The sequence below is a fragment of the Octodon degus genome, unplaced genomic scaffold (genome assembly GCF_000260255.1).
Source record: "Octodon degus isolate 3935 unplaced genomic scaffold, OctDeg1.0 scaffold00057, whole genome shotgun sequence".
NCBI lineage: Eukaryota > Metazoa > Chordata > Mammalia > Rodentia > Octodontidae > Octodon > Octodon degus.
Window position 1 is genome coordinate 88,952 of NW_004524633.1, and position 17,344 is coordinate 106,295.

The window sequence follows — 17,344 nt, forward strand, 5'->3', positions numbered from 1 at the left end:
TTTCTAAATAATGGCAAGGGTCAGGCATGTAGCTCAGTGGTGCAGCTTTACTTAGCACTCCCAAGTCTCTGGATTCCATCCTCAGCACCACACAAACAAAAAGTGGCAACAACAACCTTCCTCTCTGCCCAAAAATAATCAGTAACAAAGAACTTATCTTCATCGAAGGAAAGACAACACATTTGAGTTTGAAATTTAGATGTAAAGAAATAAAGTCAGGGAAGTTTTAACAAGAAAATTGAAGGAATATTTTGAAATATGAAGAACTAGATTCAGTTTATTACAAGAATAAGAAGCTGGGGAACACAGGAAAAGCACGTGAAAATCACGGATGAATTAATGAACTAATGTAGGGTCCATGCTGAAATTTCCATTCTACTCTTTCTGTACATCCTTTTGTAATGGCTGAGCTTCCTTCCAAGATGGTTGCTACTGAGAGCTGAAAGTGTTTCTTTTTCTTTTCTTTTTTTTAATCACAATTGCCTAGCACAGTCTTGAAAACTAAATGGCCAACAATTGGACACATGGATGAATGAGAGGGTGAATGAATGTGTTGAAATCACTGAAGAGTGGAGGGTGTATTTGGAGGTTGGCAAAACCAGAGGTTTTGGTCACCCTAAAAAACCCTAAGTTTTTCTCCTGAGAACAGTATGTTGGTGTATTTTTAAACATTAATATTAAAAAGTTATTCTAAAAACAGATTCCTGGGCCAGCAAGATAGCTCAGTGGACTAAGTGCCTACTTAGGAAAGCTTGGGACTAGGGTCCAATCCTTGGCACCACATGCCTTGCTGGTTCCATGCCTGAACACACTGAGCCAGTGACCGACTCGAGGCACGGTGGTGCAGACCTGTAATCCCAGTTCTGGGCAAGCTGAAAAAGGTGGATCACTATGAGTATGAGCTGCATGGTGAGACCCTGTACCAAATACAATCAATCAATCAATCAATCAATCAATAAATAAATAAACAAACACATTCCTTACTTTTGGCAACACTAAGTTTTGCTGTGAGCTACAATGAACATCAGGTTATCAATAGGGTAGCAGTGTTGCTGAAAGAACGATGGAGAGCCCTGAGAGACAATGCACACAGAGAGCAGAGCAGCATGGAAACACTCCAGAGAGCCCTGGGTGCTGCAGAAGACTGTTCTCAAAACCTTCAGAGTACAAAGATCCATAATGAAAATGTTTGTTTTTCTTCTGTTGCAATCAAAATGTCTACGTTATTCAAAAGTTACACATAAAACAACTATTTCTCAAAACATTGCTTGACAGAGTGATAACTGCCAACTTCGTCCTTCCCCTCAACTTGAGTTTCTCCCCATCACTTCACATGCTGGCTGTCAGCTGCCAAGGCCTTGGTATTGCTGGGAGTATAAAGCACTAGATTTTCTAGTCCTGATTCTAGACAGTCTTCACAGGGCTTGTTGTCCTCAGTGCCTATCACAGTGCTGAGAGAATACTGAATGATTTTTGTGACAAATGGAAGAATACATGTGCCATGTTGATCAGAAAGAAAGCTTTTGTCTTAAAAGAGGGAAATGAGTCAAGACTAGTAGAAATCCTTTGTCTTAGCGCAGTTTATAGATATGACAGTTAAACATGAGAAAGAAACCTGACAAACTGTAGAAGGAGGACTGACCATCAGGTTAGTTCTACTGGCATTCTGGCTGGAGTCTGACTGCAAGAGTAAACCTCATATTTACAAATCTCCATCAGTTCAGCCATAGGAATGTTTGCATCCTGATGATAATGAGAAAGTTGCATGACAATGAGGCAAAGAGTAACTAGAGGTGAGCAGTCTGTGTGCTAGAGAGCTTGCTACAAGAAGAAGGGAAGCCAGGTAAAAGTGGGGGAGAGTCTGTGACATAAGGCAGAGTAGGGATTAGTTTCAGAAGTCAGGAATATGCATTATGCATAAGAGGGCTAAGCTGAGCTGATACCTTCACAACTTCTCAGGTTTCCTAGCCACATGGAGTCTACACTTGACTTGGGTATGGGCACAACAGCTAATAAATCAATGTATGTGAATCCACACTGTTTAGCAGCCCTGCCAAAACCCATCATCACATTGAAGACGAGTGTGAGGAATAGGATAAGGGTCTCCACACAATGAAGAGAACAGATAGTTAACTTATTTCTGTGCTATTCTTTATAAACAGACAGGATTCCATTGATTTGAGGAACAATACTCATATTATCCTTGAGAATGGTGTTTATGTATCTTGCAAGTTACAGACAGTCAACTCTTTAAATGGTAGGTATGACTATTCCTTTATTTTTCCTTGGGAGAGACTATAGCTTTCATGGGACACACAAAGGTCATGGATTCTCTCTTGTGTCATCCAAAGAGAAGAAGAATGACTGATTAAAAGGAAAAAGCCTTCAGTATAGGGTCTTCTCATTCTACTCAGTGCTGTGTCCAGGAGCAAGGAAGCTGGGTGTGACTGTTATGGCTTCGTGTACGCAGTGTCCCTTGGGCTGACATTCACCTCACATTCTGGGGAAATATAATTCTATTTCACATGCCTCCCAGAACTGCAATACACTTTGAGTGAGTTCCAGATTTCTTAAAAGATGCCAGATGGCTCACAAAAGGCTGAGTAGCTTCAAGAAAAATGCACCCCATTTCCTTGGATCTAAACCACAAAGTTAAGCTTTGAAGCCCAGCTGTGGGGAACAATAAAAATATCTCTGGTAGCTGGGGATCCATGGGGTCCTTGCTTGACCATGGGAACAATCCTGCTTTCTTTAGATGTTTAAAAGTCAGATCCTCATCAGATGGATTTGTTTGGAAAGTGGGAAACTAACACTTATTTAGAGCCTTGTATATCAGGTAGTATGCTAAGTAGTTTCACGTATTTGTCTGATTTAATCCTCCCAGTAGGCAGTGGAGGTACTTATTTGAAAGAAGGTTTTCCAGATGAAGATGTGAGACTCAAAGAGATTAAATAAATATGTTATAATGTTCAAGCTTTCAATTGTATGAAAGTCTGGGAGCATTTAGGCTTCCCCAAGGGTGTTATTTTGTCTTCTAATCTAACAAGGAATTACTGTTCTTCAGTCTATTTCTATAGTTCTGCTAGTGTGCATACTAAAGCCCATTGAGGGTATACAGACTCGCTTTAATTGAAACATGCTTTCACATGTAGTTTGTACTGAACTACAACACAAGCTTTGCATTGCATGGCACACTGTGTAAATGCAGTTTTTATCCTAGAATAAAAGCTCACATGCGATATATCGTACCCTTTCTTCCATAGTAAAATTCCATGACTTTCTCAATTCTAATCTCTTTGTACATAGATGAGAGATATACTCCAGTTTTTCTGACAAGACTCTTTTTCTCCTATAATTTCCACTTTTTTTTTAGCACTCTAGAATTCACACTAGTGAATAGCAGGCTCAATGGAAGTCTCTCCTGGAAGAGTTTTGGCTTTGCCATTGTTACCTGTGGCCCCAGGTGATAAAACTGGCCTTTCTAAGACTCCCTTTTATTTCATTTATGAAATCATACGGTGGTTCTGTGGTATTTTTTAAAGGATTAACCTTTTAATCCTTTAAATACCTACTAGATTCTGTGGTATTTTTTTAAAGGATTAACCTTTTAAGGAAACCATGTAAATAAAGTAGCACAATGCTTAGGACAGAGTAACAATCCAGTTGTGAGGTAGAGATGAGGTACAGTTAATTCAGTGACAGCAGCAGTGACCATGATTGTTTCACCTATATCCAGAGTAGTCTGTGCTACAAAAGAACCATGAATCAATGCAGTCCTGGATACTTTTCCAGAGAACATGTCTGCACAGTTAATGTTCCAAAGCAGTGTGCTGACCTCTATCAGTAATGTTACATCAGTCCCTGCAAGTGGTGTTCCTAGGAATGAGATACAGCATACAGGTCTCACTGGAAGCTAAGGGAAGATATTAGAAATGAATCTGGCCTGGAAAGAATACTCATTTTTCCATCACAAAATATTATCAGAATGTTGTCATATTTTCTATCAACACAAAACAGCCCAATGTCATTCTGGACCAGTTCCACACATTACATAATTCTATTTCTATTGTGTTTTTCTCCTGTCACACAAGAAGTCAAACAATTCCATGAGGACTCTAAGGAAGAACACAGACCACAGCTATGCTGGATTAGTATAGACTCAGGGGGATGAAGGAGCCTTTGGAAGCTGAGCAACCTAATGATTGATTGTTGCTACCTTGGGAGGGGAAGGCAGCCAGAGAATGATTTACCTTCTCTTCAAAAGCACAGGTTGAGCTGCTCTATGCTGAGTTGGCTGCTGGGTGTCTGCAAACCATCTTCAGAATGTCCAGCAGGCTCTGGTCAGTGTCTGATGGCCAAGGTAAGGCACTGGGTAGAAGGGCAGGAGACAAACTGAGGAAAGATGGATCACACAAGCAGCTGCATGTCTTTCTACTGTGTTCCTCAATCTGCTCTCCAATAACCTTGCCCTAACCTCTGCACCCTGGAATCCAGCTGCCTCAGCCCTAACCTTGAAACCCTGGCTGGGGACTCATCACAGAATAACTCAAGACTGCCCCCAGAGTGAGCAAGATTCTTGCTGAAGGGACCCACCTGCCGGCTGTATGAACCACAGTTTTAATTCACCTTTCTAGCACTTTCTTCCAATTTGAGGGGAAACAAACGTAAAAAACTAGTTCACTTTCCTGTTTAATCTTGTTTTTTTCTGAAACTTAGATAATTATTAATGGTGAGCCAAATTTCCAAATTATTCATTTCTATAGCAAAGCAAAGCAGCTCCTACCAGCCCCTTTGACCAGAGAATCTGTGTGGTGTGCTGCATCCCCATGGCTTTGGTCTAAGAAAGCTAGAGAAGTAGCTGGAGTGATAATTTGTTCACAGTGTGGTATGCAAATATATGCAATACAGGTATTCTTGACTGAGCCAGGGTCCTGTGACTAGAATGCTAAGCAGATTGATCTCCCTGTTCTGCATCAATTTCTTGGGGAATGTGGAAAGGATCATACTTTAATTTATCTCTAATTGTATTTTTCTTTTTGTTAGTCAAATAATTTCATGAATTTATTGAAATAATAAAATTTTTATCCTTCATTTTATTTGACGTATATATCATGTTTATTGATTTGAAGATATCGAACCACTGTGGCATCCTTGCAAAGAAACCAGCTTGTTCATAGTGAATGACATTTTTGATGTGTGGTTGAATTCAATTTTTAAATAATTAAGTTTCTTGGTATAATTTAGATATGCCTAATGATGACATTCATCACTGGGTGTGTGCACCTGTACATGATATATCTTAGTTCATTTTTACTCCCCATTCCTTTCCTCTTACTTACCCTGTCCCTAAAAATTCACAAAGCTTTGTTTCCATTTTATTTTTTCTAGTTTTTTCTTTTTCCTTTGACCTCATTTTCCCTCTCCCTTTGAATACTTTCTATTTTACAATAGCTATTATACATTTTAGTTCTTATTTACACTTTCACTTTCTCATGCCAGCAAGAGAATGCAATATTTACAAATATGTGTCCAATTCTTTTACCTAAGAATAAGGTCCATCCACTTAGTTATAAATGTCTCAAGTTTATCCTTCTTTTTGTCTGAGTAGTACTTCATTGTGTAAAAAAACCAAACCCTTTTTTGTCCATTCCTCAGTTGATGAGTATTTGGGTTGTTTCCATGACTAAGCTATTACAAACTACTCCAAAAATAATGGCTATTATCAACAAATCAACCAATAACAAAAGATGATGTGGCTCTGAGGAAAAAAGAACTTTTATCCACTCTTGGTCAGAGTGTAGACAGGTGTGACCTCTGTGAAAATCAGTGTGAATATTTCTTAAAAATCTAAAACTAGAGGTCCCATTTGACCTAGCTACTTTCCTTTCTTGTTATCCTCCCAAAAGAATTATAAGCACCATACCAGACTGGCCAGATAGCTCAGTAGATTAAAATGCCTGTTTAGGCAGATGCAGGGACCAAGGTTTGACATGCGGCCTGCTGCGCCGGCCCTGGCCCTGCCTCCGCGCCCCCCTCCCACACCCAGAGGGGGTTCTGAGATGGCAACGACTGGAACTGGAAGTGGTGGCACAAGCCTGTAATCCCAGGGCTTGCGAGGCTGAAAACAGGAGGATCACTGTGAGTATGATCTGTGTAGTGAGAACTTGTACTAATTTTTTTTTAAAAAAGCATCATACCATAATGATATATGTGCATCTAATTCTATTTTTCAAATCCTATTTATTTATTTATTTATTTATTTTGCAGAACCAGGGATTGAACTCAGATCCTTGCATTTGCCAGTCAAGCGCTTATCCTACTGAGCCATCTCCCTGGCCCCAAATCCTACTTTTTTAAAGTTGTCTTTTTTTTCTTTTTTTTTTTTGTGACAGGTTCTCACTATGTAGTCCAGATTGGTTTTGAATTCACTCTGAAGCCCAGGCTGGCCTCCAATTTGAGAAAATACTCCTGTGTCAGTCTCCCAAGTGCTAGCATTATAAGCATGTGCTATCACAGCTAGCTTCTCAAATCCTAGTTTTAATTAATTTTTCCCCTTTGCTAACTTGCAAATGAATTGTTGGCTTCTGTACTGCATACCTCAGGCTGGACCTGTACTGAAGGGCTTCACTTACTGAGCTCCGCGGTGCAGCTGAGCTCTGTACTTGCACACAGTTGATTCTTAGTTCATAGGGTGCTTTTCATTTCCGCACAACCACATAAAAATGTACATGCTTGCTGTTGAGAAAGAGACGTCCTGGCTACAGAACACTTTCTGCAATGGGGATGAAAAGAGAAACAGAGGAGAGCGGGGAGAAAGAGAGATAGGAGATGGGGAGAGGGGAGAGGGGAGAGGGAAAAGTGGAGAGGAGAGAAAGGGGAGAGAGGGTAGAGACAGACAGAGACAGAGAGAGAGAGAGAGAAGAGAGAAACAGAGACAGAGACAGAGAGAGAGAAGAGAGAAACAGAGACAGAGACAGAGACACAGAGAGAGACAGAGACAGACAGAGACAGAGACAGGGACAGAGACAGCAAGCTTGAGAGCCCACGACCAGAAACCCCACTGTGGAGAGCAAAGCCATGCTCTCTGCACCGGTGAGGCATCAGCGTGCTGCCCTGGCGTTTTCACCTGATCAGATCTTGCAGGGTCAGCATCTTCAACCCCAGAAATGGCTCTTGGCCACCCTGGCTGGCTGGGCTGTCATCTTGGACTTTTACTTTCCAGCCTTTGGGAAGTAAATATATGTCCTTTGGAGCTATTTTGGCTGTGGTACTTTCTTAGGGTAGCCCGGCTGCTTGGGCATCTAGAGCAGTATGTCCAAAGAAGACAGGGCACCTTCGGGTAGCATTGCTCTACCTTGGCCTTCCCTTGGGTTGCCGTCTGCAGCTGCTCCACTTTGCTGTGAATCATCGGAAGCTGCGTTGTGTAAAGAGCAGAGAAACTTTCCGTAATTCACCTGAAATGAAGTGTAAAATAGAATATCCTTGTTTAGTTCACACTGATGGGAAATAGGCTGCTGACAAAAAATGCATTTGGAAAAATTTTACCAACAAAAGTTTTAAAAACTGATCTTAAAATATAATTATTAGTAGATTTTTTTCAAGTATTCTTTTTTTTTTAAGTATTTAGTACAGTGTCTACAGGGTCTCATTACACAGATCGGACTCGTAGTGATCCTCCTGCTTTCAGCCTCCCAGGCGCTGGGTTTACAGGCGTGCACCACCACGCCCAGATTCAGTTGCCTTCTCAGCACTTCCTGGGGGCAGGGCTGGCACAGTACACTGGGGATCAAACCCCAGTCCCTGTAACTGCCTAAGCAGGCACTTTAGTCTGTTGAGCTATCTGGCCAGCCCGTCAAATATTCCTCTTATCACCTCTCTGGACAAAAGTAAGTTTTACTTCCTGGTTACTCATGGTTGGGTGAGTATGCCCAGCTCTGGCCCTGAGCTGTGAAAAGTGGCCATTTCCACTCTGGGCACCTGTGCACCCTTCCGCATCCTTCTCTTCTGCCCTTGCCACTGTCCAAAAATATTCCAGGGAACCTGTAGCAGCCTGGGTGTTGCAGGTAAGGTAACACTAGTGGCTGAGAGGGCTATGCCTGACTTTATGGAATGTAATTTAAGTTAAAAACAAGAACACAAATTTCTGTTCTAAGCCCCTGAGGATCTGAGTTGTTAAAATAGCACAGCTAGCCTAGTCTAGCTTCTCTCTCTTACCTTCTCACATCTCCAATATACAGGGGTAATAGAAAAATATAGTAATGTTTAAATAAAAATATTATTACAGTAGATGACACATTGCTATTAATCTCCCTCAGGATAGACTTCCTCACTTCAAACACACTCATTCATCGTTCTTGCCACTGACTAAAGCAGTTCTGGAGTCCTCTCTTGGGAGAGTCTTTAGGATATTTGATAAAAATAAAGAAACTCCTGCCACTGCATGCCATCCAACAGAAAGACAGGCTTGCAGAAACATGATTTGGAGGTAGCCAGGAATGCACAACTAAAGATCTGTAGCAAGAGGGCTCTAGAACTGCTTCTGCAATTAGCAAGAACCATGGGACAAGCATGTTTGAAAGATTGTGAAGGGGACTTGTGGCAATATGATTTTACTGTAATATGATTTTTTCAAATTTAGACACACTGTATTTTTAACCATACTTTGTATTTATTATATATGACATGCTTATATTTAGATGTATCCAGCAGATTATTTCATAATTTCTAGGGGTAAGAATTTGTTGGACTTGATGACAAATTTCAGGCAGAAATTCAAGAAGAATGTCCTTTGACTCCATGTTGCAGTTGGAATGGCACCCTGAGGCATGAGTGCACAGACAACTGCAGGGAGTGAGGCTGAAGTGAAGGAGGGAGGCCAGGCAGGGTCTCTGATCTAACCATGTCTCAGGCTAGAAAACAATTACACTGAAGATTCTTGAGGCTTATAAATAAATTAACATCATATTGCTAAAACTTCTCATAAATACACAATGAATTCCATTATGCAGCTCTGGGAGAGTATCAATACATATCTGAGCACCTACTAAATGCTAGACATAGCCTTTAGTTGGTGCTCAATTTGCATTTATCACATTGCTAACTCCTGAGGCAGCATCTGAGATCTGCACCATGATGTGGTTTTGAAACTGAGGTCACTAAGGCATGAGAACAATAAGTAGAGAAGACCCCATGTCACTGTGAGGATGGGGCTGGAATTAGGGCCACAGCCCAGGCCTCTGTCTTGAGGCTTACTCTATCTGTGGCCTTGTAGTCAGCTTACTCATGATTTTCTCCTCATTATTACCCTTTCCTAGTGTAGAATATTTTCCCATGGCTTTGTGAATTTGCCTTACTTGGGTCACTCTATTTTCAACTTGGGGTGTGAGTTTGGATACAGAGCCCCTAGACAGTGCCCAAAGACTCTGGCTTTGTTGCTGGACAGCATATGTCTCAGTACTGGATCTGCCATTCATTGCTTGGGTGGTCTGAGCCAGTTTCTAGAGAGCCTCTGGCCTTCACTTTACTAATCGGTAAAGTGGTGGTGGTAAATCATATATTTTTTCTGTATTTTTAGGGAAGGATCTACAGGGCATTCAGGGTCTCACTACTAGATCAGACTCATAGTGATTCTCCTGTTTACAGCCTCCCAAGTTCTGGGATTATAGGCACATGCCACCATGCTCAGTCTCAATCACCATTTTAGCATGCCCTGGGGGTGGGGCCAACATAGCAGGCCTGGGGATCGAACCCTCCAGCACCTGTGCCTGCTTGCAGGTGTTTTAATCTACTGAGCTCTTTGGCAGGCCTGGTAAATCATATTTTAAAGATACTATTCCCATTAACCCTAAGGCCACAACATGTAGGTTTGCCTCACCTTCCCTTCTTACACTGGGGCACACAGGCCAAGTCATCTCAGGACAGTCTCAAGTGGCTCCATCACACTGAATCTGTCATCATCCTCCCTGGGGTAGGAGCAGGTGATGAAAGCCCTTGCAACAGAAATCAAATAGAGCTAAGAGACCTAAATCTGGACTGTTCTGATTAGAAACTTCTATGCATGAATCTAAGCTTAAGGATTCATAAGCGAGGTTAATTTCAAGTAGGGAACAACCTCTTGGCACAAATAAGAGGCACTAAAGTTGAGCATAGCAAGATGTTCTACCATTTCAGGAGAGCCACTTCTGGAGAAACTCTGGCAAAGGAGTTGGACTGTGGGCAACTTCAGGGGAATCTTAAGCCTCAGGAGAAAGTGGATCAATTGACATGTGAGGAGGAATCCTGAAGAGACAGGGTCCAGGGCCTTCAGCTCTTCCTGAAGCTGGTCCAACAAGCTGTCACTCAAAGGGTGCGATCTGAGTCCTTGTCTGACCAGGATGAGAAGGAAAGCATCTGCTCACGTCATTTCACTTGCCTTCTGAGCAATGTCCTAGTAAAACAGAGGCAGGGTGAATATTGCTCTAACATGAAACAGGTGAAGGCCCAAGGAAATCTGCAGAGCACCAGGTGCTAGCCTCAGATTGTCCTCCTGAAGGCCTTGCTAGAACAGGACAGGAAGAGACACCTCCAAGTGAAGTGAACATTCAGTCAGGGAGTGACTTTGTTTACCTTGCCTCAGATTTATTTGGCAGTAAAAGACAGGAAGTAAATCTTCTCAGAGGACACATAAGCTCTTCAATGTCCCCCATCTGTCTTTTCCAAAATATCATTATGATTGTATGAGAATTTAGAATAAAAAATAGAGACCCCCTCAGTCTCTTCCTTGCAGACCAAAGAAGACAAGATCCTGACTAAGTTGATCAGGACAACTGTGGACCTTCTGAGCTTTGGCACCTTTATGAAGGAGAGTGGGGAGCTCAGTTTTGAGGCATTGTCTGTGAAATCCTCAGGAAAGCTTCCTGGAATGCTGCCTGGCCTGCATCTCAGACTGTCTTTATCTGTTCAATGCCAAAACATGTGGTCAAGACTAACACCTGTTCATGCACAATATAAAATACCCATCAGTTTTCAACTACTCACTTCAGGCTGGCAAAAGTCTCCTCCTGCCCTTTGTGCCATAGACTAGCCTTTGAAATTCCTCTTGGGGAGGCCATGTATGTAGGACAAGGATTAGTCTCCAGAGGGAACAGCTTCAGTAGACATTTGCCTGATCAGATATCTTGGCAAGATGAGAACAGAAACAAGGAACACATGAAGAGAAGGAAATAAGGGACAACATGAGTGAGCCAACTGACACCTTAAACACACTCCCATTTGCAGAAGGCTTCTGCCATTGAGTCAGTGGGTCGCTGAGTATCCAGTGATGAAAATGTGCATCAATACTGCTTTTGGCATTATAGAATTAAACATTTGACAAATATGTTAGCAAGTACCTCCCTTCCATTTGCAAAAGATCTATTTTCTTATTTCCTATTGTCTATTTTTTATTTTGCTCTTGATTTATATTCTTGGCTTCTTACATAAGAGAAACTCTGTGACATGTAAGCTTGTGTATCTGATTTATTTCACTCAACATTATGGTCTCAAGGTTTGCCAATTTTTACAAACAACTTAAGTTTATCTTTCTTCATAGCAAAATAGTACTCCATTATGGGTACATGTCACATTTTCTTCATCCATTCATCTGTTGATGGACTTACTTTCAAGATTTAACTATTATCAATTGTGTTACTGTAAACATGGATAGGCATGGGTCTCTATAATATGATGTCTTTACTTTTTTCAGGAAAATATCTAAAAGGAGAATATCTGGATTAAATGAAATTTCTACTTTTGGATTTTTAAGGAATTTCTGTACTGATTTCCAAAGTAGTTTTACTAGTTCACACCAACATAGCAGGGTTTTTTTTTTTTTCCCCCACATCCTCACCAACATTTGATTTGGCAAGGATATTTGATTTATTCTTAATTTGATGTCTTTATTTGATTTCTTGGTAATATTTTTTCTGGAGTAAGATGAAATCTCAATAGTATTAACATTCCTTTACTGGCCAGAAATGTTGAAGTTTTTTTTTTTTTTTTTTTTTTTCCCATGTACTTATTGGCCATTTATACTTCTGGGAAGTATCTATTAATTTCAGTTGCTCATATTTTTATTGGATATTTTATTTTGAAAGGGTCTAATTTTTTGAGTTCTTTATATATTCTAGATATTAATCATTTTTTCCAAGGAATAAATAGTATTTTTCCCATTCTGTAAGTTGTTTCTTTACTCTGCTTCTTCCTTTGCTGTGCGGAAGCCTTTTAATCTGATATGACCCCATCTGTGGATTCCTAGCATTCTTTCTTTTCTTTTCTTTTCTTTTCTTTTCTTTTCTTTTTTTTTTTAATTTTATTTATTTATTTATTTATTTATGTGTGTGTGTGTGTGTGTGTGTGTGTGTGGCCAGCTCAGCCCACCAGGGGGCGGGGCTGGCTGGCATGTGGTGCTGGGGGATTGAACCGTGGTCCCTGTGCTTTGCTAAGTTTGTTTTAAGTAGGTGCTTTAGACCACTGAGCCATCTCACCAGCCCCCCTAGCATTATTTCTTGTGGACCCTGGGTTTTGCTACAAAAGTCTTTACCTATACTTATGTCTACAGCAGGTTTATCTATTTTATCTTCCAACAGATGATGTACTTCTGTTTTAACATGCAGATATTTGATTTCTCTTTATTTTAGTTTAGTGAAATATGTGGATCTAGACTCAATCCTTTGCATGTGGATATTTAATTTTCCCAGTGCCATTTAATAAAAAAGGTACCTTCCCTCCAGGACATATTTGCTCTACTGTCAAAGATTGGATACTTGACTAGAGCCCAGTAGCCAGCCAGGCCCAGCTGATCCACTCTACTTCAGTGGGCTGCAGCCAGAAGGAGCCAAGCACAGCAGCCAGACCCAGGTCAAGCCCAGCCAGTTGACGCTGAGTTTGGTAGAACTAGATCCGGTGAGCTGAGGCTGACTCCTAGGCCCAGCTGGATCTAGACCAAGGCCCTGACCTACAGAAGGATCATCACAGCACAGAGATGTCAGGAGGTAAACTGAGTGAACTAGTCTGCCTGGAAGACTCCCAGTACATGGAGGGGAAGTTCCCAGACAGAACTCAGGGAAACTAACTTACATACAAGTTCACAATTTAAGACCTGCTTTATTATATAGCCATAATGTTTGCTCTATGGTCTAAAGTACAAACCATTAGTTGCAAAAGTTCATCAGTTTCTAAATTTCACTAGGTGTTATTAGTATTCTACTACAGTAAATAGAAAACCATTAATCACAGTTTCTCCCTTGGGTAATAATATTGGGAAGCGCTTGGGTAATAACCTCAACAAAGTCCTGTACTGAAGGACAGAGGACAGCGCCAAATGGCAGCCAATATCTCACTCTCAATCAATAGAGAAGACAAAAGCCTGGCACACACACAAAAGAAGAATCTCTGACATGGGAGAGATAACTAAAGAACGCACTATTTATAGAGAGTTTCCGATTCCAGTGATACAGCTACCTACTATCAAATTTTCACAGAAAAGTATCTTAGAAATCAAATAAAGAGTTCTGTCTGAAATAGAAAATGACAAAAAGGATGAAAATGCATTCTCAGGCCCCAAGCCCACACAGAACTAACTCAAGAGACATCAGCATGAAATAAACTGGAAGCCACACACCTGAAATTGCAGAAAAAATAGCAACTTAAGTAAAGAAACAACTGCAGAAAGGTATAGAGGAAATCAGATTAGAAATAATCTCTGAAGTAAAAAAAAATCATAACTATAGTGAAAGAATTACTAAACATTTCTAAAGAAGACACTGATAACAAAAAGAGAATAGAAAAATGACAGAAACCTTGAAGGAGCAATACAGGCATGCAGTAGGGTACAGCGTGATGAAGAGCCTTACTCATGTGGTGGCCCTGGCTTGGCCCAGAGAGGTCCAGCAGGTGCAGGGGAGAGCAGGAGCTCTCCCACACTCACAGGTAGGCCCCCAAAATCTAAACACCCAATCCAAAAATGGGCATCTGAGATGGATACACACTTTTCAAGGGAAGAAATACAAGAGACAAAAAGATACATGAAAAAATGTTCCAAATCAGTGGCCATCCAAGAAATCCAAATTAAAACAACGTTGAGATACTATCTCATCCTAGAAAGAATGGCTAACATAAAGAAATCAACTAATAACAAATGCTGGACAGAATCTCCACTGCTGGTGGGAATGTAGACTAGTATAATCACTATGAAAATCAGTGTGAAGACTCCTCAAAAAACTAGGACTGAAAATCCCATTCAATCCAGCTATTCCCAGTCTGGGTATTTTCCTAAAAGAACTGAAAATATCATACCACAATGATATAGGTGCACCCATGTTTGTAGCAGCACAATTTATGATAGCCAAATCTTGGAAACCACCAAGATGCCCAACACCTGAGGAACAGATGAAAAATATGTGGTATTTTTATACAATGGAGTTTTACTAAGCTATAAAGAAAGACAAACTTAAGGCCTTTATAGGTAAGTGGATGCAACTAGCGGCTATACTCATAAGTGTAATGAATCAGAGCCATATGTTTAAATATCATCTTGTTTTCCTAGTGTAATAACTTGAAAGAATAGACAATATCTGGAAGGTATAATAGACATTGTATAACAGAAAGAAACAGAACTGAAGGCTTAAACAACAGATATGAGAGAAAGGAGAAAGAATAGGAAAAATGGAAGCAGGAAATCATACAAGTATAAATACAGGATGGCTGAGATGATTGTACTAATAATTCCCATCAGTTTTTTTTTTAAATAGCATAGTATTTAGAATTTTCACCTTGACTCTGTGTGCTGCTATCTGTGATCTAAGCAACTACACTGAGGACAGCAATGTGAAATACAAAAACCATGGTTGAATACCTTTCATCTTGGTCTTCTGAATGTGTACTGTTTCCAATGTATTATATCAATTATTATTATACTCTCTTTAACATAAATTTAAAAAAGTAGAGAATGAACATTTAAATTTTATTGAAAGCAAGAGTTAATATTTAATTATTTGTACAATGTTCTATAACAGTATCTGTTAATCTGAGCAACAGATTTGACTATAAAAATAGATAATATAACAACCATTGTTAATTAGCTATTCTTGTTTGGAAATCTGTAACATATGTATTGTTGTATATTACCCTGTTTCTGTCTATTTTTCTGCTGTTTTTCTCTTCAAAATAAAACAATAAAATTTAAAAATAAAGATCAGATACTTGAATGTACCTGGGTTTTCATCTTCTGTTCTGTTTCACTGATTAATATACCTACTTTTCATTCAGTATCATGCTGTTTTTATCACTGTAGCTTTGTACCATAACTCAAAATCTGGGATTATGAAGCCTACTGCTTGGTTCTCATTATTCAGGGTTGTTTTTGCTTTTCTGATTCTCTTCTGGTTCCACACAAATTTTAGGATTTTCACCAGTTTTCTGAGAAATGCTGTTATTATTCTGATTGGAATTCCATTAAATATGTGCATTAGTTTTGGCAGTGTGGCCATTTTGACAATTAATCCTGACTACTCAAGAACAGGAGATGTTTTTCCACTTTCTGATTCCTCGTTGATCTTCTTTTTCAAAGTACTGTAGTTTTTGTTGTAGAGGTCTTTAGTAATTTGTTAGGCTAAGTATTTATTTGTTGTGGTGGTTTATATCTAGATGTCCCTCAAGAGCCTCATGATCTCATAGCTGGAGCTTGTAGAAGGTGATTAAATTATGGGGTGGTATAGCTGACTTACTATTAGGGTGGGGACCCTGGTGCGAGGTGGGTCACTGGGGACTTGGGCAGAAAAGGGTTATCTTTGTCCTCTGCTCTTTCCTTCTCTCTGATTCCTGTCTGCCACACTGTTTCTTCTTAGGAGCTGGCCTATCCTGGACTAAAACATCAGCCAAAATGAACTTGGCATTCTTTTTTTTAAAATTATTTTTATTTTTTTAGCCTTTGAAATTTTAGTGGGTGAAGCACAGGCAAAGGCTTAAAATGAACTCATATTGTTCTCTTTAATCACCTTGAGCAGAACCTACCTTGAGGCCAACTATTTTCAGAGTAAGAAAAACACAGAGCAAACCTCAACCAAAGATACAGTTTAAAGCCCAACGCAACCCAACCCAACTGAGAGCAGTACAAGCTGCCTTGGCTCTCTGCTATGGACCTAAGCTTACTTGAGCATTGTTATGAACTGTGGAGTACTGTGCAATTTTACCACAGCAGCTGGCCAATACAGAGAAGGAAGCATAGAGACAGAAAAGCCAGTGTGAAGATCACTAAAATCTCTATGGTGACTGAATGGTTGTCTGACAAAAGTGAATAGAGAAGAAATAGAAGAAGACAATTTGAGAGACATGAAGAAGAAATAACTTAAAGGATTCCATGATTGTTTGGCTATCAGAGTTACAAAGAGAGGAGGAAAGCCTGTCCAAGTTTCTAGCTGATATAATTGGAAGAACAGAGGGCTCATTCTGTGAGGCACAGACCATGGAGGACGAGTGGGATGGAGGGCTCTGCTTCCAACATGTGGCGCCTGCACTGTGAATACATGCCCATGTAGCATGTCCTTGGCATCCTCCTATCGAGCCACACAATTAAAACAGCACCATGTACTTCTTGCTATTGTGAGGAACGAGCAAGAAAACACAAGCAAAAGGGCTTTGGAAAGCGTACTCTACCAACCAGCTCTGATAATTATTAAAATGAAAACACTCATGATTTTTTTGTGCTGCCAGATATAAAATGCACCCTCTAATTTTTATTTTGAAACCATTACTGAGTTTGTTGCTAGTCACACATTGTTTTTAATTTTTTTGAGGGAAGACAGAGCTAACATTTCTAAGAAACAATACATGCTTATGCTATATTATATACCTACAAAACATTATGTAATGTTTTTTAACAATTTACCCTTGGGAAGCGCAATTTAGAGAAAAAATCGTAGGGCTGATGGAAAGAAGAACCAAGCTCCCTTCTTGTATGACATTATACAAACTATATAAGCACTTTAGTCCTCTCATTCTCATTTGTGAAATGAAATTTGCGCTTGTTACCTTGGTAAGATGTCTCACTATTCTTATGTATGGGAAACAATGAATTTTCTTAGTAATTTCAGCTTTCTTTACCTCCTACAAATAACTCTTCGAATTAATCTTTTTCTTAGCACTAGCTAGTCCTAACTCCCTGAGCACAGTCATTAGAAGCAATCTCTTTTTTGGAGTGAATTCAGCCAGTCCTGACTATCTGTTAGGTCCCAGGCAGGGACATTTATTCTCATCTGTGTGCGAGTGATGAGCAGGAGAAGGAATTCAATTGCTTTGCTCTTGACTGCAGAAGGATCCCACTTACCAC

General features: G+C 40.0%; 1 protein-coding gene across 1 annotated transcript in view; it reads right to left on the minus strand.

The window, feature by feature from the left end:
• Positions 1–11,139, minus strand: part of CUNH1orf87 (chromosome unknown C1orf87 homolog) — a 54,270-nt gene extending 43,131 nt beyond the window's left edge. The window contains 5 exon segments of the mRNA XM_012515306.1: positions 4,196–4,313; positions 4,316–4,348; positions 7,355–7,454; positions 10,163–10,426; positions 11,017–11,139. Coding sequence (XP_012370760.1) covers positions 4,196–4,313; positions 4,316–4,348; positions 7,355–7,454; positions 10,163–10,426; positions 11,017–11,139 — 638 coding nt within the window.
• Between the last annotated feature and the right edge of the window lie 6,205 nt (positions 11,140–17,344).